The 23,322-nt window shown below is 46.3% G+C and overlaps 1 protein-coding gene across 1 annotated transcript in view; it reads right to left on the reverse strand.

Moving 5' to 3' along the window:
• Positions 1 to 336: 336 nt before the first annotated feature.
• Positions 337 to 23,322, reverse strand: part of CRY2 (cryptochrome circadian regulator 2) — a 37,425-nt gene continuing 14,439 nt past the window's right edge. Inside the window, exons 4-12 of the mRNA XM_066583419.1 lie at positions 20,244 to 20,428; positions 19,994 to 20,082; positions 19,686 to 19,826; positions 19,277 to 19,588; positions 16,336 to 16,487; positions 14,426 to 14,628; positions 12,074 to 12,163; positions 8,185 to 8,344; positions 337 to 3,637 (exon numbers count right to left, since the gene is read on the reverse strand). Of these exons, the coding sequence (XP_066439516.1) occupies positions 8,205 to 8,344; positions 12,074 to 12,163; positions 14,426 to 14,628; positions 16,336 to 16,487; positions 19,277 to 19,588; positions 19,686 to 19,826; positions 19,994 to 20,082; positions 20,244 to 20,428 (1,312 nt within the window). The 3' untranslated portion in view covers positions 337 to 3,637; positions 8,185 to 8,204. The remainder of the gene's footprint in view (positions 3,638 to 8,184; positions 8,345 to 12,073; positions 12,164 to 14,425; positions 14,629 to 16,335; positions 16,488 to 19,276; positions 19,589 to 19,685; positions 19,827 to 19,993; positions 20,083 to 20,243; positions 20,429 to 23,322) is intronic.

The raw sequence follows: 23,322 nt of genomic DNA on the forward strand, positions 1-23,322 counted from the left end.
GGTCTTCCAGTCAAACATTTATGGCATACTGTGTGTGTGTGTGTATATGTGTATGTGTGTGTGTAAAATATATATATATATATATAGGCAACGCGGCGATCCAATCTACGAGAAGTGCTGGATCCTGAGCTCAGTTTTTCAAGGTAACTGACCTACTTTTTCCGCACCTCCCACAGCCCTGAATCTTCCCCCCCCCCCCCCTGTTGCGGCGGCTGCTGCACCCCTTAGGATGAGGGTCACATGATGTCTACGCTGTGAAAACCCCTTTAAAATGTCCCATTTGTGATTCTTAGCACTTAAACGACACGACAATAAACACACAAGACACAACATGGGGCTGCTTAAAATACATTTATGTTACAAACCGCATAATATTTACATGCAGCTTGTGTAGAATTTACACGCAGGCGAACATCGCTGACATCGCCGAGCCTCCGCCCGTTGTCACAAGTGATATGAACCGTCCTCTGCAGGGAGATGGCGGCTTTACTAAAGAAACCTCATGCAGAATACGGCTGTAGCGTTAGGGCTCATTCACATCACTTCGGGGACTCCGATTCCCTGCTGCGTTATGGGACCAGATCCCTGATCAGATCCCTTTGACTTTAATGAGATCCCTCTGGGCTGTTACACCCGCATACGTTTTTCCGGACAGAAGGGAGTTACGTGCATAGCTGTTTTGCCCTGGATTTTAACGAAATTCTGCAGCGGGGGAATCTCTTATGGCTGATGTGAATGAGCCCTTACAGTGATAATTCCAGGCGCTGACCACATTATTGAATGTCACTCCCATCATACCTCTGGATCAGTAGTCTACAACTACAACTCCCAGCATGCCCAGACAGATAAAGTGGATCAGACTGTTAAGGCCACTTACACACAAGCTATTCTTGTTCCCGTATTACGGATGGAGTCCTGGCCGGACCGCAGGGGTTCTGCCCTGAACTCACAGAGTCCGACTCCTATGATTCTGCACGTTTGGGTCAGCTGACCCACGGATCTGTTAGGACCATCATCCATGATATAGGCACAAAAATGCACGCTTAAGTGGAAATGGCTTTCGCTTCGGTGCGGGGCCTGACACCGGGATGAGCATCTGGTCACGCAGACCCTAAACTAGACTTTCTTTGACTTTCATGAAAGGCTCTCTCCACCTGATTTTTAATATTCTCACTGCATAGAAAATGAGAAATGAAGTAACTTTCCAATGGCTCTGAGGTCTGCATAGGAGCCGTAGATGGAAAATAGGAAATTTCTGAACTATATATCTCCATGGTAACAGACAAATTCTGCGCCGCATGATCTGCAGTCTTAGAATTCTTTCCTATTGGTCCCCGACTTTGGTCATTTGGTAGACTAGAAAAAAAAAAGCACCAGACAGCTTGAATGGAACAGGACCACAGGATCAGACTACACAGAGATTGTCGTCTGTTGCCATGGAAACACATTGTCCACGTCGGAGCTAGCTGCAGGGATAAAACGGTAGGGCATTTTATTCAACAGATGTTGCAAAATCGCTACATTTTAGAGCGAATTAAAAGGAATCTGGTTGTGGAAATGTGCATCGCCTTTAACCCTTTCCAATCCAGTCTGACGTCTTCAGACATTCTAATTGAAGGCTGTACAGCTCCGATGTCCGGCAGGGTATTCTTACTGTATATTACTGGCCTCTCTGTTGTTGGGGGCATATCCAGCATGTCCCATACTGCAGTACAGGCTCCAGCCAGCAGATGGCGCCATTGTATAATGGCAGAAAGAGAAAGCCCCCTAGGAAACTGAATCCAAAATTGGATTGCAATTGATTTTGTCCCATTACCACAATATAGCTGTGCGTGTGTATCTGAACAAGGAATGCAGCGGTACCTTAATAGCCATTAAGGTACTTCCTGTGTTGTATGCTAATTAGTGGTGGATCGTCCAATGGGTGGTCCACCTCTGCAAGCAGTCCGAGCTCTCCCTGCCTCTTCGACTCAAATACCCCCACTTCTCTGCTGAATGATGTCTGCTTGAGAGGTTACACGTTCCAAACACACCGAGGGATCGGGCGCATGCGTGTGATGTCATTCCTGCAAGAGAGGGAGGTACGGCGCATACATCCAACCCCTCGGTGCAGCGCAGGTGTGTTTGGTGGAATGCATGACATCCCTGAAGACGTCATTCAACAAAGACAGGGATGTGTTTCAGTTGAAGAGGCAAGGAGTAAACCTGGATCCCTAATTTGCATACGGCGCAGGAAGAACTTCGGCGGCGATAGCTGAAGATGGGAAAAATAAAGGGTTCACTGGACTCCTCATTTAGATGCACATGCATAGGTGATTACTGAGTGGAACAGGCTGCCATAGGAGGTGGTGAGTTCTCCTTCAATGGAAGTCTTCAAACAGAGACTGGACAAATATCTGTCTGAGATGATTTAGTGATCCTGCACTGAGCAGGGGGTCGGACCGGATGACCCTGGGGGTCCCTTCCAAGTCTATGATTATGTTAACAGAACACAAATAGCATCCAAAATCTAATTCCAGCCATATCTTTCCAAAGTTCAGCAGTCTGTCCAGAAGTAAGTTCACCAATCTCTGCAATTCACCAATGTCATACAATTCACTCCCTTATCTATAGGTTCACCTACATTACATAACAGGGAATGGCATACACAGCAGTCCCCCAATAATCCTGCATTATAATGCAGAGGGTAGATTCCGGACCACTTGATAATCGCCAAATCAAAAGGCCCCGATAGAGATAATCGCCAAATCATACTGGGAGGCCCCGATAGAGATTCTGCTTTGGGGTGTAGAATCCTCAATCCACTTCTTAGAAATGTCTTTTCCAACTTGCCTGGAACCAACGTACTGTAAACTATATTCTACATAGAGAACATCGCCACCTAGTGGCAGTACTATAAAGAAATATGATAAGCACGTGCATGCAGTCATAACCTATTGAGGACTTAGCCTCTCCCACTGTAGCATTATATATACATATATAATGTAGGTGCTTTAAATATTGCTATCCTCTTGCCTGGAGTCTGCAGCGTATCCCAAGCACCCGGCGGCACGCCTGAGAATCGCTCGGCAACTCAGATTCAAGTAACATTGTCATGATATGCATTGAAGATGGGCCATTTCCTCCTAGTCAGAGGAATGGGTGTCCACATGAGCTTGTGTAGTGTATGCTACAGTCACCTCCCTTACTGAGAAGTGTATATATTATATGATGTTAGCGTCCTCACAGGCAGATGGAGCCGAGGTGAGTGGCGGAACGTTCCTAGAAGCTCCTATACCCATTAAAAGGGATATACAGGATTAGAAAAACATGGCTGCTTTTTCCCTCCCTCCAAAACAGCGCCATGCCTATCCACAGGTTGCATGTGGTATTGCAGTTTAGTCCCATTCACCTCAATGCAGCTGAGCTGCAATACCAGACATGACTTTGGCTGTTTGTAAAAGAAAGCAGTGATGTTTTAATGGACATCCCCTTTAAAAGTACAAGTGATCGTGTCCGTGGTGCTGGAAATCACGGTTTTATTTACAAGTTCCGACATCCGGATGATTTATTGCAGTCCCGGACCAACGGTTGTCGAGTATAAGACCGGGTGAAAGGACAGTCGTAAATGTTCATCTTTTGTCAGACGAAGCATGCACTGCGGGGAGAGAAAGAGGAGAAGATTAACGGACATGTTCACCAGCACAAATCAGGCGGCAGTACTAGAATGGCGCAGTTCAGAGGTCCCTGGACACATCTTACATGCGGGTCCCACTTGCAGGCGTTATAATATGGATGGCCCTAATATATGATCAGTATGGGTCAGACTCCTCGCTGCATCTGGAATGGGACTGAGCTGCAATACCAGGCACAGCCACTGCCAAATGTACAGCACTGTGCTTGGCAAGCAATGAAAGGGATCTAGCCCTCACAGTCAACTGATTGATGAGGATGATAGGAGCAGAACTCCATCCGCCCCCCCACTGAAATAGATATATATGTACGATCCTGTTATTTCTGGAGGAAGCTGCATATAGCCATAGATTTCCCTTAGAGCGACTATTGCAGAGGCAATGTAGCATTGCATGCTGCCCATCCATATCAATGCTAATCATGTAATCTGGATCCACCAGAGCAGGAGCTGCTGGAATATGGACTGGGGGTTGTTCTGTCATCTACTTGTGACAAGAATGACAGTGCTCAGTCATACAGATCCTGAAAAGCATTGTCACTTCCAACTATTGTATGATATTTCCCATTCATTTATGTTGGGGGGGGGGGGTCATCTCTGTTCCCATCTATTGGGGTCTCACTCCCTAGCACAGACCCTGCATTGAAAAAAGTCACTTTATGCAAAAGTTTTTCCAGTGTAGCAAGTTTATGTTTTTCTGTGCTGCCATCTAGTGTCCAAAGTTTGAAAAAAGCAGGACTCTTCTGCATTTCCCATGAATCAGCTCCTTGATCCCCGACAGCGCTTCATCCCGGACATTTAAAATGAGCCGGAGTCATAAATTCCCTCGGCGTTTCTCATTTGCTGGCAGCTCTGTTCTGCGGAGCTGCTATGACACAAATCAACCATCCTTTCATCTCTGCTTAGAACCTGGCGCGGGATCTGCGGCGGAACAAGCGCCGGCGCTGAGAGGTACTTATTATTTTGGAATCTAGTACAGCTGGGCTCATTAAAGGCCCTTTTACACGGGCTGATTCTCTGCACATGTAACAAGCGCCAAGCGACGCGCTGACTAGCGCTGGTTACGGTTTTTATACGTGGCAGAGGATCGCTAATAGTACCGCTCATTGGAGATGTGCCGCCGATGAATGCCATCTGTATGGGGACAAGCGAGTATCTAGATGCCTGCATGAAACATCAGCTGATGAGCAAGCATTCGTTAGCTGATTGCAGGCATATTCACATGGGCTGAGGTTTGGGCAAACAAATGTTGCTACGGACATTCATGCCCAGTCATCGGCCTGTGTGAAAGGGCATCAAAGAGGTACTGCGGACGTTTAACCCCTTGTAGTATTGATGAGCTATCTTCGGCACAGATAGCTGATCAGCAGGGGTCCGCCGCAATCAGCTGATCTTAGCCCCTGCACTCACTGCAGCGGGACTGGACACCAGCACTGGTGACAGAAGCAGAAGTGTAATAAGAAGACTTTGCTCCCATTGAAAATCAATGACAGCTATACTTTCCATTGCACCTCTGGCTCCGATCCCGGTGCGGACAGAGCTGGCCACATCCAGTGAATGCCTGGGGTTGAGATCACCTGATTGCTAAGGGTCCTAAGCAGTGGACCCCTGCTAATTAATGGCCTATACCGAAGAAAGCTCATTAATACTCATTAATAAGGCGTTAAATGCCTGGAATACCCCTTAACCCTTTTCAATCCACTGTCTGACATCTAATTGAAGGCTGTACAGCTCTGATGTCGGAAGACGTCCGGCAGGGTATTCTTACTGTAGATTACTGGCCGCTCTGTTGTCAGGGGCCTCTCCGGCATGTCCCATACCGCAGTACTGGCTCTAGCCAGCAGATGGCGCCATTGTAAAATGGCAGAAAGAGAAAGCTCCCTAGGAAACCCTGAATCCAAAATTGGATTGCAAAGGGTTAAAATTATAGAAAGACCAGAACTTCTACCATAGTGTCAAATCATGCTTCAGCTTTTGAGCCCATGTAGAAGGGAGCGGTGGGAGCAGCTCAAGCTGGTTGCATGCTATTACCTGCTGGGTGGTAGGAACCTAAGAGAGGCATCTCCTCACCACAAAGGGTCACGCTGCACTTCTATAAGAAGCGGGAAGAGTATAGGGGGCAAACAAGCATTGGGCGCTTTATACCCATCATATGGTAGGAAGCTGTGAGCTAGTGCTAAACATGTAGCCCTCTACTATGAGACCCTCGATTCAATCTACAAGTATACCCACCGTAGCGCAATAGTAAAAGCAGGAACCAGATATATTACGAGGTATACATATCTAGGGGTACAGCTGCCTGGATCCCTCACCGCTAATTTGTACTTTTTTTTTTTTTAAAGGGCGACTATAATCAGGAATGGACAAATCATTTTGGATTAAAATAAAAAAAATCATGAAATTCAGTTTTTCACATATGCTGCCATCTAGTGGCCAAACAGCCCACACTGCAGACTGAGGGCCTCAACCGCACATCTGAGATGTGGAAAAGAGCCCTGAAGTCATGCAAGTGTGTGGATTGTGTATGACTAGACTGCTGATGGTTAATGGCGGCTTGCTTTTAGGCAAACCGCACGTTCATTAACAATCCGTTGATTCAATTGCAAGCTTTGCCGACGTAAGGCTTTACGCCGCATCTCAGATGCTTGTTGGCCACTGTGTGAGACCCTATTATGTGAGAGGCTGTCATTGGTTAACTTATTGATAACTGGGGGCCCTTTTACACAGGAGAGATAATTGCTTACTGAACGCAAGTGGAGCGCGCCGGGGATCTCGTTACTCTGCCGCCTCCATTCAGAGTAAACAGGCAGTCGCTCATTGATGGAACGCCTGCCTGTTCATACGGGATGATTATATCGTTCGTTGGTCAATCGTTGACCGGGTTTACATAGATCAAGTGAAACTGAATGAACTGTTCGAACAATAATTGTTGTGTGTAAAGGCCCGTATACACGGAGCGATGATCGCTCAAACGACAGTGACAGCTTTGAGCGATCATTTTGCATAAACTATTAAGTATCTACTCAGCTACTTAATAGCCTATTAGTGTGCAAATGAAGCCCTTTAGCTGAATGCAATTAATAGCCCAGGCGACACGACAAGAAGAGCTGAATGCGGTCTAAGATCCCTTTTACACGGTCTTTATTGTTCAGTGTGAACACAGCCAGCGATTGGATGAATGAGAAGATAATTCATTCACTTGTTCGTTTTATGCATTCATACCAACCAAATGATAATAGTCTTATGTAAACAGGCAGTCATTCATCTATAAACGACTGCCTGTTTACTGTGAATGGAGGTGAGTGGCTGAAGAGATGTGAAAGCACAGGAGTGATAATCTTTCGCACGACTGTTAGGTGCCCAAACGCCCGACACTCGTCCTGTGTAAAAGGACGCTCAAGCTAGCTAGACACATTAGATAACGGACTGTAAGGGCTCCTGTCCACGGGCGGAGAATCATTGCGATTCTCCGCTTGAGACTCAAATCGTGGCATATGATTTGCCGCGATTCTCCGTGGTGAGCCTACCCGTCAGATAGGAGAACGATTATGGTTCACTTTCACTCATTTGGACGATTTTTTGAAGGATAATAGTTCTGTCTTAACCCTTTCCAATCCAATTTTGGATTCAGAGTTTCCTGAAAGGCTTTCCAGTGTGTGTGCGCCAGAGAAGCTCCAACAGTGGAGTGGCTGGCAATAGACGGTAAGAATACCCTGTCGGACGTCTTCTGACATTGGAGCTGTACAAGCTTCAATCAGAATGTAGGAAGAGGTCAGACAGTGGATTGGAAAGGGTTAAAGGGCATTAAATCACACATTCTTCTGTTTTATCTGAATCTCCAGGAAATCTAATGAGGAGGTCACGATTCATCTGTCTAATGGCCCTTTTGCACGGGCCGACAGTCATTTAAAGACTGGACAAGCACTGACAACATAGCTCAAGTTGTGAGAGTATATGCTCTTTAAGGCCGGCTGCACACGAATGGGTCTGATTCCGCATGTGGGAGCCCGCAGCAGAGTCAGACCCCGACAGCAGCCGGCGTCGGCGCGTACCCATATTATCTGTACTGCGAATGGCTGCAGCGAGCCGCCGTCAGACATGCGCAGTACTTTTTTTCCCCCTCTTTCCTTCAAGTGTGTATATTAGGCGAGGACGCGGAATTCGTGACTTTTCCACAATCTCAATTGCAGAAGGGCCGCGGGTCGAACGCCTTTCAATGGAAGCCCACTGTGTGGAATCGGCACTAAAATACAACATGCTGTGATCTTTCCTCCGCTCGCAGACATCGCAGTTCGATTCCACGAGGGTGCAGGAAGAAGCGATTTTCCATAACATGTAACGAACTGTATTTGCTGCGGATCCGCGGTGAGGATGCTGACTGTGGATTCCGCAATGCAGATCTGTTTGTGTGCAGGCGGCCTTACACGAAGGCCATTTACTATGTGCATATCAGCCCCACCATACATGTAATATGCAGAACGTCAGCTTTTGTAGGACGGAGTCGCACTCCTTACCTAGAGGAGGTTGCATGGTCCTACATCTGCAGTCCGAAGTCTTTAGCGCTTCGCTCTCCTTCTGCGACGTTCAGCAGCCGGGCTTTCTTAAAAGCTGCCTCAATGGATTCCTCGTACTTGCGTTTGGGGGACTCGAGGGCACACAAGGACAACTTCGGAGCTGAATGGAAGAGTAATACATGATTAAATCCCACTACGCCGGCCATAAAAACGTCTGGCACAAGAAACCCGGTTCCAGATCATTAATCTCAGCCCTTGGAAGGGTTTTTTTTTTTCTTCTCTGCAGCTAAAGAAAGTGCCGTAATATAATGATCACTTCTGTAGCTGCAGAGAAGAACACAGTGACGACTATTTTACTGTAATAGCGGTAAGGAGCGGCTTTAGGTTTGCCGTGATCAGAAGCAGCAAATGAGCAAAATCTGGTTTCGTAGGGATCGATAAACCTTCATGGAATACACTTATAATAAAATCATGGCCAATGCATAAATAGAACAACAAGCGTAGCGATGGCTCAGTATATATATATTACACCCCTAGTGCTACAACTATACATACACACATTGGAAGCACCCATGAACTAGCAGCGCATGACCCACACTCACAAGGATTGCCGTATTACCCCTTTCATTAAAAAGTCTTCTTACAAAGCTAATCACCCCCGGATCCGGCTCCTCTAACCCCCCGGATTACGTTTTGCTTGCAGGAGAAATGAAGCGGTATGTGCGGGCCGTTCAAATGAATGATCAACCGTGTAATGTCCGGCTGAACCGCAGCAGCTCTGGGTCCTGAGCGATGGTCTCCTCTAGGATGTCCACATGCCCCAACAGGGTGTGTAGATGAGGGTTGCCATCGTACCAACCAACAACGGCACCCAGAGGGCCAAGAATGAGTGAAGACACGACATTCCAGATGCTTTGGTTTCCTTTGTATTAGACCTGACTTGCAGACATTAAATATGAATGTGGACATGTAATTGTGTTAGCAGCACATGAGCGGCCATCGGTGTCAATGACCGAGTCTGTGTTGACATTTTCTGTTAAGTACGACTTCTGCGGACGGTCGGGTCATTGCTAACAGTTTGGGAAAGTTTTGTTTTTTAACACAACAGCGGCGGTGGCTGCGTTACAGGGTACTTGTGCCCATGAATAGATGACAAGGTAATGCAGGAACAGGCTGCGGGTGCCCATGGGACCCTCCACACCAGAACATCCGAAAAAATTTTTTTTTATTTTTTTTTTTTATAGTTGCTAGAAAAACCAAAGATTTGCAGCAGGTCCTATTTTTGGCCGAATCACCCATTCTTCTCTACAGGAGCAAAAGAACGCATCACGCTTGCAAGTACATACAAGTGCGATGCAATAAATAGGAAATGATGGGCGATTTTCAAGTGCGTTTTTCATGCGTGTGAAAATTGCAAGTGCTGCGATGTGTTTCTCACTACACACATTGCATTCGCATTAACCCTTTCCAAACCAATTTGTATCCTGGTTTTCCTAGGGGGCTTACTCTTTTTCTGCCGTTATGCAATGGCGCTATCTGCTGGCTAAAGCCAGTACTGCATGAGGTGACACGTTGGATAGGCTCTGACAGCAGAGAGGCTGGCAACATACAGTAAGAGAACCCCGACGGACGTCTTCCAACATCAGAGCTGTACAGCCTTAAATCATAATGTCTTTAGAGGTCAGACAGTGGATTGGAAAGGGTTAAAAGCGCGGCTTTGCACGTGTGGCATCAGGCAGAGGTTCTTAAACAGATATGACACTCGCCCATGTAAAATGCCCCCTAGTGGTGCGTTCACGTAGTGGAAAAGCTGCGGATCAGCACCAAATTTTGTAGCATTTCCGCACCAAAACCCCACATCTAGATCCGCACAGCCGATGCCGGTTTTGACCGGTTCAGTTGTGGGTCCGCAGTTGATTGCAGGCTTCCAGCTACAGCTAGTACTTCACAAATTCCTGCCAGAGCGCCACACACTGCCTGCATTAGGAACCGCTACTGCGCGCACTTCCGCTCCACCTGACCAAACCGCTCGGTAACGTTGCGGTTGCAGGCAGTGAGCTGCGCTCTTGGTGAAGTCAGGGACGGCGATTGGTTAAGTACTACCTGTGGCCACAATCCGCTGCGGACCCCGTGTTTACATGGGACAGCTATCCATCGTTTGAGCGATTTTCCAGCCAACAGTTATCTAGTGTAAAGCCGCCCTTAGGCCGGATTCACACAGGCGTATTTACCAGCAGAGAATAGAGCCCATCGATATCGAGGCGTGTACATTTTTATGCGCACATTTCGGTCGCGCACCAAAAGGACCCCATAGAAGTCAGAGGGTTTACAAATGGGCGAGTAGGTGTGTGAATCACTGTGTAATTCGGCTGGTAATAGAACACATCTGTAACGCATAAGGCCGGGCTAACACGAGCGGATTATAAAACACTGCATGTATATGAGAGCCGGACTATGGCCATGTATGCGCAATGCATGATGGCGCATCTGACGCCCCCCCCGCCATGTGCAGTCGGATCTCTTTTTTACTTTTCTAATCCCAGTCTGCCGCTTAGCGACGGTGCGAATAAACATCACACATACGCAGTTAAATTGCGCATGTATAGCATCACTTATTAACAATAGGGCTCTATGGCGTGTAATACGTGGTGAAATAGAACACGCTGCGTACTTTTTAATGTGCGTATTATACGCAAATGTGAATGTATCAATGAAAAATCAATGGACTTTGTCTGACTCCATTTAAAGACTAACTACTAGAGATGAGCGAGCGTACTCGGATAAGCACTACTCGCTCGAGTAATGTGCCTTATCCGAGTACCGCTGTGCTCGTCCCTGAAGATTCGGGTGCCGCTGCGGCTGACAGGTGAGTCGCAGGGGGGAGCGGGCGGGAGAGAGGGAGAGAGAGATCTCCCCTCCGTTCCTCCCCGCTCTCCCCTGCAGCTCCCTGCTCCGTGCCGGCACCCGAATCTTCAGGGACGAGCACAGCGATACTCGGATAAAGCACATTACTCGAGCGAGTAGTGCTTTTCCGAGTACGCTCGCTCATCTCTACTAACTACGCTTGTGTGAGCCGGCCCTTAGACGAATTAGTCATTTCATTTAGTGTGCGTTTGTGTCCCGCTTGTAAAAAAAAAACGGCGTGTACCACTGCGCATACACTCATGTGAAGCGGCCTTACAGTTCAGGTGTGTTTAGGTCAAAGAACATTAAGGCAACTCTCACACGGCGTCGGCAAAACGCTGCGATTTTTATCTGATGGGCGATGAGGTGCGGTAAAAGCGTGAAATCGCACCACAATAGAGCAGACAGCGCTCAAAAACTGCAGCGTTTTCTAACCAGCGCAGGTCTGCGAGGCCCACTGAAATCAATGGGAGCGTTATATTGTTATTACCGCGGCGTTCAAAACGCAGTGTTAATCGTGCGTGTGTGAGAGCAACCTAAGTAGACTGAACACAACTGTAGCAAACCCTCAGCTGCGAGACGTTTTTACGCACACACATTTTCAACCGCTGCATGTTATTGAGGAGGTTTCCGTTCACCGACAGCAAACAAAAATCTTTTCCTTTTAGAAGGATGCAGCTTTCTATAAGCCCCGGTGATTAGTAACCTGCGGCTCATTCCAAGGCGGTTGTGTAACCATATAGACAAGAACGCCTTTATCTGGTGTTCCCGCACACCCAGCGGGTGAAGTCGGCGTTCTGTGCTTTTCCTTTCAGCTATTTTTACGCTCTGTAGAGGCGATCCACACTGCAATACCAGACGTACTGCGACTCGCGAAAAAACGTACAGCGTGATGAATGTGCATTCTGAAGGCCGGCGGCTCTAAAATCCCATAGTTATTAATATATTTGTCAGGTATGTGGTGCAGATATTCCGATGGCCTCACCTGGCTCCACCGAGATCCAAGGAGAAGCTGCAGGGTCGCTAATTGGGCCACTGAGATCTTCTATGCAGGATGGAACAGATGCCAGAATGCCTAGAACAGCAAAACAGAAATGCGTCAGACCCCAAAAAAACATTACATCCCCTTTACATTTAAGCCGCATCAGCTGTATTTTTACTGGTTAAAACTGCAAGTTAAACATTTTACATTTTTCTAACCCCTTTTTATTGTCTATGTCTGTACATGACTATAGGCGGCCATCTTGCCTGAGCCGCAGTTAACAGCATTTATACAGCAGAATTTTTGGGCCAGGACGGTACGCATTAGCAACTATAGGGGAAAGTGTTGTGGGCATGCTCTGTGACCTATGCACAGGTCACTGTGCAAGGAAGAGGGAGGAGGGGAGCTTTGACCATCACTTATTATGAATGATGGATACTACGTGATCTATAAGTTAAGGCCCTTTTACACGCAAAGACAATCTTTCAAACGATTGAAAGTTTTAGTGATTATTTTGCATAAAGTGCTAATGGACACTAATGTCCATTAACACTTTATCATCTTAGTTTGTGTGTGTAAAAGGGCTTCTGCGAGCTGTTTGCAGAGCCCAGCACGTGGGTTGGCCTCTGCACATAGCTGTATTGTTCTCCCAGGGACTCCTGGCAGAATATAATGTAATCTTCCGACACCCGCTGGGAACACAGCTGGCGGTCTGTTGAGAGATACTATCTATCTGCGGCTGAATGGTGAATTTTAAACTCACCTTAAAATCATCTTATTCACTGTAGCGGAAGAATCTAAATTTTCGAATTCACTTTTTCACTAAGTCGATTCTAATCTCTGTGCTAAAAAGCGTAACCTTTAATAATAATCAATTAAAAAAAAAAATACAGAAACTTCTGACGTACACCCAACAGGTGGGCATACGGCGACCTATATAAAATCAAAGGGAGGAAAAATAGTGCAATACCCAAAAATGGGTAGACGATGCGCTAACAGAACAATCGCATCATTTATGGCAAATCCATGGACTTTATGGTATTAGTCACAGGAATGACATGGGGTGTTGCGCTACACTCCCTGTGTATATTTTCTTTAGCTAGGTGAATTGGTGGTGTATTCCTTTAGCGTATAATAGGAGTGGCACCAAAATAATAGGCCTATTTCGTCTCACTGTACAAACAACAATATCCAAAAGGATAACGGATGAATGATGCGCTGACAAATAATCCGCAGCGGCTACACAAAATCCAGTGACTTTATAATTATTTGGTTACTGGGATAGCATTAGATATTATTTGTCGTCTACCATACTGGTCAACTAAGTGAAAAGTTGGAAAAACAAAACTAAGGCTCTGGCATAACCTGTTGGCTGGTGGTGGGCCGATGTATAAAACAACCATGACCATTGGCAGCCGGTGGTGAAGCATTGGCGGCTGATAAAAAGGTCTACATATTTTCAAATGCGTTTCCACCTGCTTCTAAATAAAGGGTTCCTTTTTTGATTTAGGCCTGGCTCACACGGGCTGCTGAATCCCGCAGCCGAATCTCTGTGTGCCTGCAGAAATAGACATCAAAAGGCAGCTTCTTACCTCTCTGGATCCAGCGGTGGTCTACTTCGTGGCGGCCGGATCTTATTTCTTCAGCACAGTGGATGCATCCGGGCATGCCGGGTGACGTGCCCAGCATATGCGTAGTGTCTTTTTTTTTTTAAAGTTCTCCGCTTTCCCATGGAACCGCGGCACGTCTGCAGTGACAGCGGATGGGACCGCTTTCATTGACTTCAACGGAAGCCGTCTGTGCGGGATCCGCAGGAAAATAGAGCATGCTGTGATTTCTTCGCGCCTGTGCGACACGCACTCCAGGAAAAAAAGACCACATCCGCATGCTAAAAAGCTGCTCTGCGGGCACCCATGTATCCCTATGGGCGCCTTGATTTGCAGATCTACTGCGTGGGTTCCGCAAATCAAATCTGCCCGTGTGAGCCAGGCCTTACACCATTGACTTAACTTTCTTTTAAAACAAGCACCCATCAACCCGTCATACTAGAGATTAAACGGTGCCGGTCCCACTGATCCATGTGGGGCACAACCTATTAAAGTGAATCTTCAGTTTTGGGACAGGCGGGCATGTTACCTGCCGTTGTACTTCTCTGCTGCCTCTCTGATCCACCGGTCAGAATTTTGTCCCAAAACCAGAGATCACTTTAATGATGCCGTGGTATATGCTTGCCATTGTGCGTCTTTGTAGCAGTAGACCGTAAGTATGGCCGCTCGCAGTGATCTTACTCTATGGGAGCCCAGAGTTGTCTGCACATAACCCCAAGCACCTACATGAAGAATGGCAGATACTCACATAGGCCTCTGTACCGGGACAGCTGCTGGTAGGTCTGTTTCATGCGCTCTATATTCAGTCTGCTGGCCTCTGCATGATTCACAATGGGTTTCGGATAGTCGACTCCTATAATGCACTTGGCTTCTTTCTGGACGGACTGTGGGGCGTTCCACGGCTCGTAAATGTACCGGGATGGGAAACCCTTCAGCACTGGCAGGTACCGCCTGCAAAGAGAGAAGTCAGTAAGTGACACGCGGTAACTTCCCAGCATGCTTCACTGAGGTCCTTACTGACGGATGCCACGGACAGTAATGGATGATAATCATGGCCCATTATGGAGTGGATGCCTTTTGGACCGTTAATGCTGTCCTTGTTTAAGAGGAAGCAACATAATTGTAGAAGATTACTGCTTTACCTGCTAACGAGGCTCTGGAGTAATGGGGCCGGTAAGCGGAGTCACCTTTGGAGAATCAGGGTCTGGCGGAAGTCACCGATTTCCCTATTTTTGAGGATTAATTTTCTATTTCCAGGAACAATTTTATTTAATGGGTAATTCTGTTTAACCCCTTAAGGACCAGACACTTTTTAGTGATTTTAGGGTCTGTTTTTCCTTGGGCTGACAAAATTATTTTTGCTGTAGTTTTTCATGATACGTAAGGGTATTTAAATACCTTTTTTCACCCAAATTCATTTTTGGGTTGTTATAGGTAATGTGTATAAACAGTAAAAGAAGTTTTAAAATGTTATAGTTCTTTATTTTTAAAATCAGTATACTTATGCTAAAGTAAAGGAATGGGTTCCCCACTTTGTTTCCGACATTTTGATATGTAGTTGTATAGTCTCGGGTTACAGGGTGGATATGGTGACTGTTTCGGTTTCCGTGGGGGGGGGGGGGGGGGGGCATTTGTATTTTATCCTGCAGGTTTTTTTTTTATTTTATTCATATTTGTATTGTACATCTATGTCAATAGCCACTGCAATTACGACATCCATAGGAGCAGCATGCATAGAAGTCCAGCTTACAGGGACAAAATTCCCCCTATAGTGACATTAGCTACTGGCAAGGCTGAGTCGAGTTTGCCAAGACCCAGCAGCTCTGCCATGCCAAGGGTCACCTGGCGATCACATGATTGCCAGAGTCAATGGCACTGCCATTTCCTCTATTCTTTATGTTGCGCTCATTGAGCGCTATAAAGGCTTAAAAAGAGAAGCCGGAAGCAGTAATCAACAGCTTCTCTCTTCTTCTAAGGGTCTTTGGATGTTTCTGACAGCCAAGCACTTGACCTGCTAGATCAGACTTTTATGGATGAGTATGGAAAAAGCTTTTTTTTAAAGCTTTTATCATACTTTAATGTTTATAATATTTTTTTTTCTTTTCTTATCTAACTTTTTTTAAAAGTCCCCTGAAGGGAACTGAACTTGCAATCATTTGATCACTTATTACAAACTGCAATACTTCAGTATTGAAGTATACAGTATTTCTGCCAAAATAGTGTTAAGATGTGCTGCAGGCAAATCTTAGTAGGCAGAAATACATGGCAGCCCTGGGGTAGCTTCAGAAGTCCACTGGTTTGCCATGAAACCCAGATGGCATCTTACAGTCTCCTAGCGTGGGGCAATTCAGGACCTCCGATCGGGGGTGGGAGATTTAAATGGAGCGGTTAGAATTGACCGTAGCATTTAAAGGGTCAGCAGCCACAGTCAGCATGAATGCTGATCACAGATGGGTGGTCATCATAAAAGACAGCAGATACCTGCTGTTTATAGAGTGGGCTTGGCTCATTATCATGTTCCATACAAGCCCTGTGCACCCAGGACATATCTGTACATCCTGGGGCATAAAGGGGTTAATGTGAAAGTGTAATTGACTAATTAAGAACACAAAATCTAAAATACAACTTCAAGTTGTCCCATTCGTGCAGTCATCGTACCTGACGTAGTCTCCACTGGGGTCTGTCCGTCTTCCAAAGCCCACAGGACAATAACAATGGAAGAACTGCTGGAAGAACGCGCTGCATGAGAGCCACATCCAGCTGCCGGCGTTCACACTGAAGTCCGCATCCAACAGCAGCTCATCAAATACCTGGACAGGGGGAGAGAAAGAACGGATTACACCTACAGGCAAAGAGGAAGGGGGGGAGGTCATAGGCATCACCACCATCCAACCAAGTACTGCAATATATTGTCCTACAAAGCAATCAGATGGAACCACGGGCCTATAGAGCTACGAGGGGCCTGTATACAGCTATACATGTGCACATGGCTCACTGACATCTGCTGAGATGTTGGTGGGTTCTGCGATTTGATTTCCCTGGAATCACCTCGGAACGTAAGTTGGAGAAGCAAAGGTTTAAGTCCTAGTGATGGCGGGTTGCAGGCCATCACCTCCTTCTAGTGGACTCCCACCACCTTACTGGCAAGTCAGAAGATAAGAAAAAGTCAATCTACACTTAAGGGGAATTCCACCTAAATTCATCTAGTGACACAAGTGGATGCCTCCAATCTAATTCCCAGGTCAAAAGTCTGTGGTGCCCTTAAGGGTGGTGAGCTGAGGTCACTGGAAACCAGTCACTCTGAACATCATTTCTGTGGTGCTTTGCAATAAGAGTTATGTTAAATGGGCACTAACTTTTCAGAGAACTTCCACTCCTCTACTAGCTTGTGTTAGTCTCATCATTTCTGTAAATGTTGTTGCTTTATCACTGTAAATCACATTTGAAGTGGCTGCCACTAGGGGTCTCCCTTCCCACTTCCCTGCAATTCACTAGGTCTTTAGGTACAGAGCTTCTGTAGTAACAAGGACACAGATGTTGCTATAGCGGCAGGGGGAGGGGCTATCTTTGCAGGCAGCTCCCATGCACTTTTGCAGGCTGACAGATCTGCAGACTCTGTGATAAAGATCTCCACAGTCTTTGCTTCTCCTGCTGTTACAGCATGAGCACACAGACCCACACGTTACACACACATTATAGTGGGTTTACAAACTATTTAGCCAGAATGTCTCCAAATGCCTGATCGTACTGGGAAAGCAGAGGGTGGGCTGCCGACTCTGCTGATTGGATCGGAGAAGATGCAATGCAGAATTGGAAGTAAGGGCAAGGAAATCAGGACAGTGAACTACTGGCAAAATGCTAGGCTTGCTATACACCCCCTGGCTGTAAGTGACTTGCAAACAGCAGAAAAGAAAAATGTGGAAGACCACCTGAAAAATCAGAACTTGGACATAAAACAGAGTGCAAACAGCAGCAAATGAGAGTAAAGAGAAACTGGTGCGTTTTAGAAAACTTGTCAAAAACTCAGCTACACTAAGTGGGTATTCAGGGCATTGATATCTTCAGAATAGGTCATCATTAGTTGAACGGCGTGAATCCGCCACTCGGTATCCCGACAATTAGCAGATTCCCCGTTCCACCGTCAGTGCGGTTGAGCAGAATGTCTGCATCGGTGTTAGAGGCCTGAAGTGTAACAGACCGCTTCCCTCATTGAAATCAATGCAGCGATGCCTTCTGTTACCACTTCCGGCTCGTCACTGTTGTCAGAGTCAGCATCCCACTTCTATTTCAATGGGACTGAAGCAGTCGGTTACACTTTTGGTCCTGACCACTGATTCAGACCTCCCCCTCTACCGCACTGACAGCGGACCGATGATCAGATGATCGGCAGGGATCTCGAGTTGTGGATTCCCGCCAATCAGCTATCAGCCATTCTAAGGATAGTTCATCAACACCAATACCCTTTTAAGAGTTTTCCAGTGATGGAAGTTTCTGGGCAATGCTGAAGTAACAGACATTGTACTGAGGGCACAAGCCCATCCTGATTAATTACAGGGAGACCCAACATTACTATTCACAATTCTGCAGGCCTCAGAGCTGAAATCTTACAGAATTCCTTGCTGGTTCAATGCCTACACATAGCATACTTTGGGAAGTACAGAGTGCAAGTTGGCTATACACTGTATATTCTGCTGATAGCCATCGTCTCCAACCTGCAGTTTTAGTAGGAGGTGTGCAGCAGGAGTCCATCTATTATCAAGCCCCGGTAGTGTATGTACTTTACCCATGGAGGCCTGGCTGCGACATCATATAAACCAACGCCGAGTCCAAATACAGCGAATCGCCGTCATCACGGATTTTGCTGTAAATGCACAATCAATCCTTTTGTTACATGCCGATTTTGGTATGAATTGGTCTCCAATGCTATCCTATAGATTGTGTCCTTTGATTAAATTCCAAATAAATACACTATTCTGCCAAAAGTACTTGGACTCCTGAATAAGAATCAAAAGTAGTATTTATTTCCATATGTTAATACTTAGTGGGGTTCCTCTGGCTCTAATGACATCACGTGCTTTTTGTGGCATGCTTTCTACTAACGTTTGCAACACTTCAGCTGGTATTTCCCTCCATTCATCCTGCGAACCAACCGAGCCCAATCGTGAAAAATCCATATTCTCAAACCAACATAAAATAGCATTGGATTTGTGAACAGGTGCGTTGACTTGTTGGAAGTATGGCCGACCATTCCCAGAGTTTTACCAGAGTTTGTTGGCAGCTAATTATTTATGCTGTTCGTGGTTCCTACCACTACAACCAATGAACCAAGACCACGCCTCATACGACATCTCCAGACCATAACGGAAAATGTAAACATGCAAGATTACGGAAAAGAACACACACACTACTAATATCCACAGACTGCATCTGGTATTGAAGCGCAACTACGTTCAAGTATTGTGCAGCCGCAATACCCAACAGTCTATGGACAAAAGTGGCGCTGCAAGTGAATTACTTGATGGAGAATCATTACCCACTGTACATATATGAAGTTATACATATATTGTTGGGACCAAACTTTCGGGCTCCCAACACTCACCTTAACGCCACATTCCCAGTTGTTCCAGAGATCCCCTCGCGTCAGGAAGCAGGCGACCGCATGCCTTGCCAAGTGATGAATCCAGCCTTCCAGTCTCAGTTGAGTCATGATGGCATCAATCCACGGGAACCCAGTCTTTCCTTCCGCCCACTTGGCGAGAGCCTTGGGATTCCGGTCCCAGGGGATTTGCACACATATTGGATTTCCTTCCATTTGGTCAAATTTGGGATTATTGGTGGCGGCGGTGTAGAAGAACTCCCTCCAGAGAAGCTGTCCGTACAGCGACAGCGGGGGAGGACTGTTGTTCTTCACCTTTAAGGGTGGCAAGAAAAATAAAATCAAGTTGTGAGAAATCCTCATCAGATACACGGGCAAGATATGAGGGCTGCCTATATATCCTACAGCTCACCTTCTGGTACAACTCCTGTAATCTGTAGTAGAAGAGGCGGCAGGACAGACAGCCAAACCGCAGGTAAGGACTGAGGCCTGTAGGACTCGCCAACAAAGAGTTGGCATTCATACGTGGTCTCTCATAATTGGCCACCCATGCCTGGAAAAAGGAAGAAAGACACCTATATATAAAATTTATTGCATGACTAATAACTTTATGTGGCTCCTACAAATTTTCGCTTGAAAGCCATTGGCTCCCACACTATTTTTTCTTCAGTCTGGAACCCTGCGAGTTTGGCAGTGTTGACGTTCCCCCATAGGTCATACCTTCCGTTCCAAGTGTCTGTCTAGACGAGCCAGAGCCTCCGTTTCTCCGCCTGGCCATACCGCAGCCCCTTGATTCTCACTTGGGAAACCTGAATTAGACATACAATGTAAAATCAGTTGGATAGGACATGTTCTTCTATGTCCAGCTCTGTTCTCCAGCCGGTGGCCATCAGGGCATGCTAAGAGTTGGAGAGCCGCAGGCTGAAGGATACGGATATGCAGAGAGGACAATAGGAAGTTTTTGACTCACCAAGTTCCTCCAAAGACGGCACTCCATAGGTCTCGTCATGCGCGTTGGTGATCTGTCCTCGGCAGGGCTCCATCTGCTGTCTTGTGATGGTCGGGACTGGTCTACGAGGAAGCTCCATGCGACTGATGATGGCTTGAAATCTCTTATAGGTGAGAGGAGGGCTGCTACCATTCAGCTTAATGATTCTGCAAAAGAACATCCCCAGGAGTCAGATCCCGTTACAAGAACATTCAGACACCAACATGCCATCCACCGCGGCACCAGTAGTCACCCGCGTCACCAACATTCACTGGGATATAATCCTTAGGTCCAGCAATACAACAGTTGCAACACAGCGCCATGCTCCAGTTGTCTGGACTCTAGGCACTTTTTTTTTTTACACCGATGACCTATCCTCAAGAGAAGGTGGTCATCAATATATGACTGGCGGGGGTCCACCGATCTCCAGATTCCTGGCATTGCTGTTGATATGGACAGCATAGGATGCAGACTGTGCTGTCCGTACTGCAGTGGTTGGGTTTGGTACTGCAGGTGCAGCCATTACTGAGTGGGAGCTGCACCAGCAACCTCGGCCACTGCAGTACAGATGGCGCAATCTGCTACATGCGCTTATAAGATCAAGTTCAGTGGACCCTACTTTGAAACCAAATTTTGACAGCGATATTTAAGTGCCCCGAACAGCGTTGGGGGGTGATGGTCCTAAATGCCCCCCCTGCCCCTTCATCCCACAATAAAAACAAAAACGTCAGATTAGTAGCGCTCCAAAGATCCTCTAGGGATCCTGGTATGTGGATAAATCCTAGTTGGCAGAAAGATGTATCAAATGGTCGCATCCACGTTGGAAATCCATTTTACACTGGGCTTGGCAACATCCCAGAGGGAGAGCGTCACGGGGTGGCTCTAGGTATGTGATACCAGAGAACAAAAGAGCAGTACTAGACAACAAGGAAAAAAAATCAGGGGGTGTTTTTTTTCCTGGTTGTCTAGTACTTCATCCCACAATGAGATTGCAAGAAACCCTCCAGGCCTTTCAAAGGCTCCCATGTATTTCTGCCTATTAACCCCTTGAGTGGCGCGTTTCCTACCACCCTGTCGTGCCCACCAGGGCAGGTTTTTTAAAATGGTCTAATCATTGAATTTCAACTAATTTTGCAGTTGCGTCTCAAGAGCCATAACTTTTTCATTTTTCCATTGACATGGCCATAGGAGGGCTTGTTTTTTGCGGGACAAGTTGTGACTTTTTTAAACAGGGGGGAGGAAAAAAAGAAATGGGGGAAAAAAGAAAAAAGGGGCCATGTCATTAAGGGGTTAAATAATGCATTAACTTCCTTCTCCGGGTCATTACGACGCACACGGATACCACATGTGTGATTGTATTTTTGATTTTTTACAAAGTAAAGGGAGACAAGTGTTTTTATCATTTTTTTATAATTATTTTTTTATTTTATTTTTTTATTTAAATTTTTTTTTGTCCCTTTAGCGGACTTCCACAGGGACCCATCAGGACCCCTGATCACATTCCGGGGGTCCGATGGTGACAGCCCTTTACATGCTGCAGTCACATAGACTGCAGCATGTAAAGGGTTAACACAGCAGAGATCGGAGGTTTTCTCTGATCTCTGCTGTAAGAGCTGGTACCTAGCTGTCCTCTCACAGCCAAGCACCAGCTCTCCCTGCCACAGAGACCATCGGCTTGCTTCTGACAAGCCGATGGTCTCTATGGCAACCTGTAAACAAAGCAGGAGATTGCCGTCAGATCGGCAATATCTTCTGCTGGTTTTTCAAAGCCCTTGCACTGCTCTGTGTGGGTCTGTGCAGGCAGAGAACACTGTCACAGCTTGTGGCATTGTGATCTGCAGCTCCCATAGTGATACACAGCCTGGAAATCTTCTGGGCTATGTCGCTATGAGCAGTGGAGCTCATCCCGGAAAATTTCCGGGCGTGCCACTCAAGGGTTAAGACAAGCCTATGGCCTATTTTAATAGAATGCCTGCAGAAAAACCATATACTGAAGTATTGCAGTGTATGGACTACAAAAAAGTAAAAATTGGTGGGGGGGGGGGGAATGTATATTTTAAGATATAAAAGTATATTAGACAAAAAAAAGAAGTCATGAATTTTTGTAAGTGGTGAGGAAAAGCCAAAAATGTGAAGGGGGAAAAAAAACAAAACAAAAAACAAAATAAAAACACCAATATCCTTAAGGGGTTAAATTACTTTACTTTTCAACCATGACCATAGGAACAGGTACCGATAGGTTACAAATCACTCCCGGCAAATCTCCTAGTGCAGCAGGCCAGATAACAAGTTATGGCTTTTCCATTAATCCAGCGAGATGTCGGGAGCCGTGAAGATGCGCCTGTCAAGTGTGCGGGATGTCATGGTAACACGGGAGAGGGGGATTATATCAGAGCGTCTCGTCTATTATAGTCCCTGCCATTACAATCCGTTCACGTCTCTGCGTAGTTTTCTAGATTCTTTTGCGTACATGCCTTGCGTATTTGTGCGCGCTCTAAAACACACAAGCATGCGCCATTTGATTTAAATGGGCAATTAAGTTTAATATGGGATAACTGGTGTGTAATACGCGCCATAATAGGAGATAGTTTGTTTTTTTTTGCATGGCCACAATGCGTGCGCAGAACACTACCTGTGACCACAGCTATTCAAATCAATGGCTTCTATTCACTGCGTATGGCACGCATAATACACAACACAAATGTGTTCATGTGAATAAGCCCTAATGCCACTCAAAACCTGAGAATCCTCTAATTACTATTCAACAACGCATGAAAATCCAGGTGTAACTGCGAATAGCCCCATACCTCCCCCATAGCCCCATCATGGTGAGGCTGATCAATGAGTGGAACAGGTTACCACGGGAGGTGGTGAGTTCTTCAATGGAAGTGTTCAAACAAAGGCTGGACAGACATCTGTCTGGGATGATTTAGTGAATCCTGCACTGAGCAGGGGGTTGGACCCAATGACCCTGGGGGTCCGTTCCAACTGTACCATTCTATGATTCCATGTCACAGCGGTCCGGGGAAGCCAAGATATCACCAGTATCACCATACGCTGG

Source organism: Eleutherodactylus coqui, chromosome 11, assembly GCF_035609145.1.
Source record: "Eleutherodactylus coqui strain aEleCoq1 chromosome 11, aEleCoq1.hap1, whole genome shotgun sequence".
In the NCBI taxonomy this organism is placed as follows: Eukaryota; Metazoa; Chordata; class Amphibia; order Anura; family Eleutherodactylidae; genus Eleutherodactylus; species Eleutherodactylus coqui.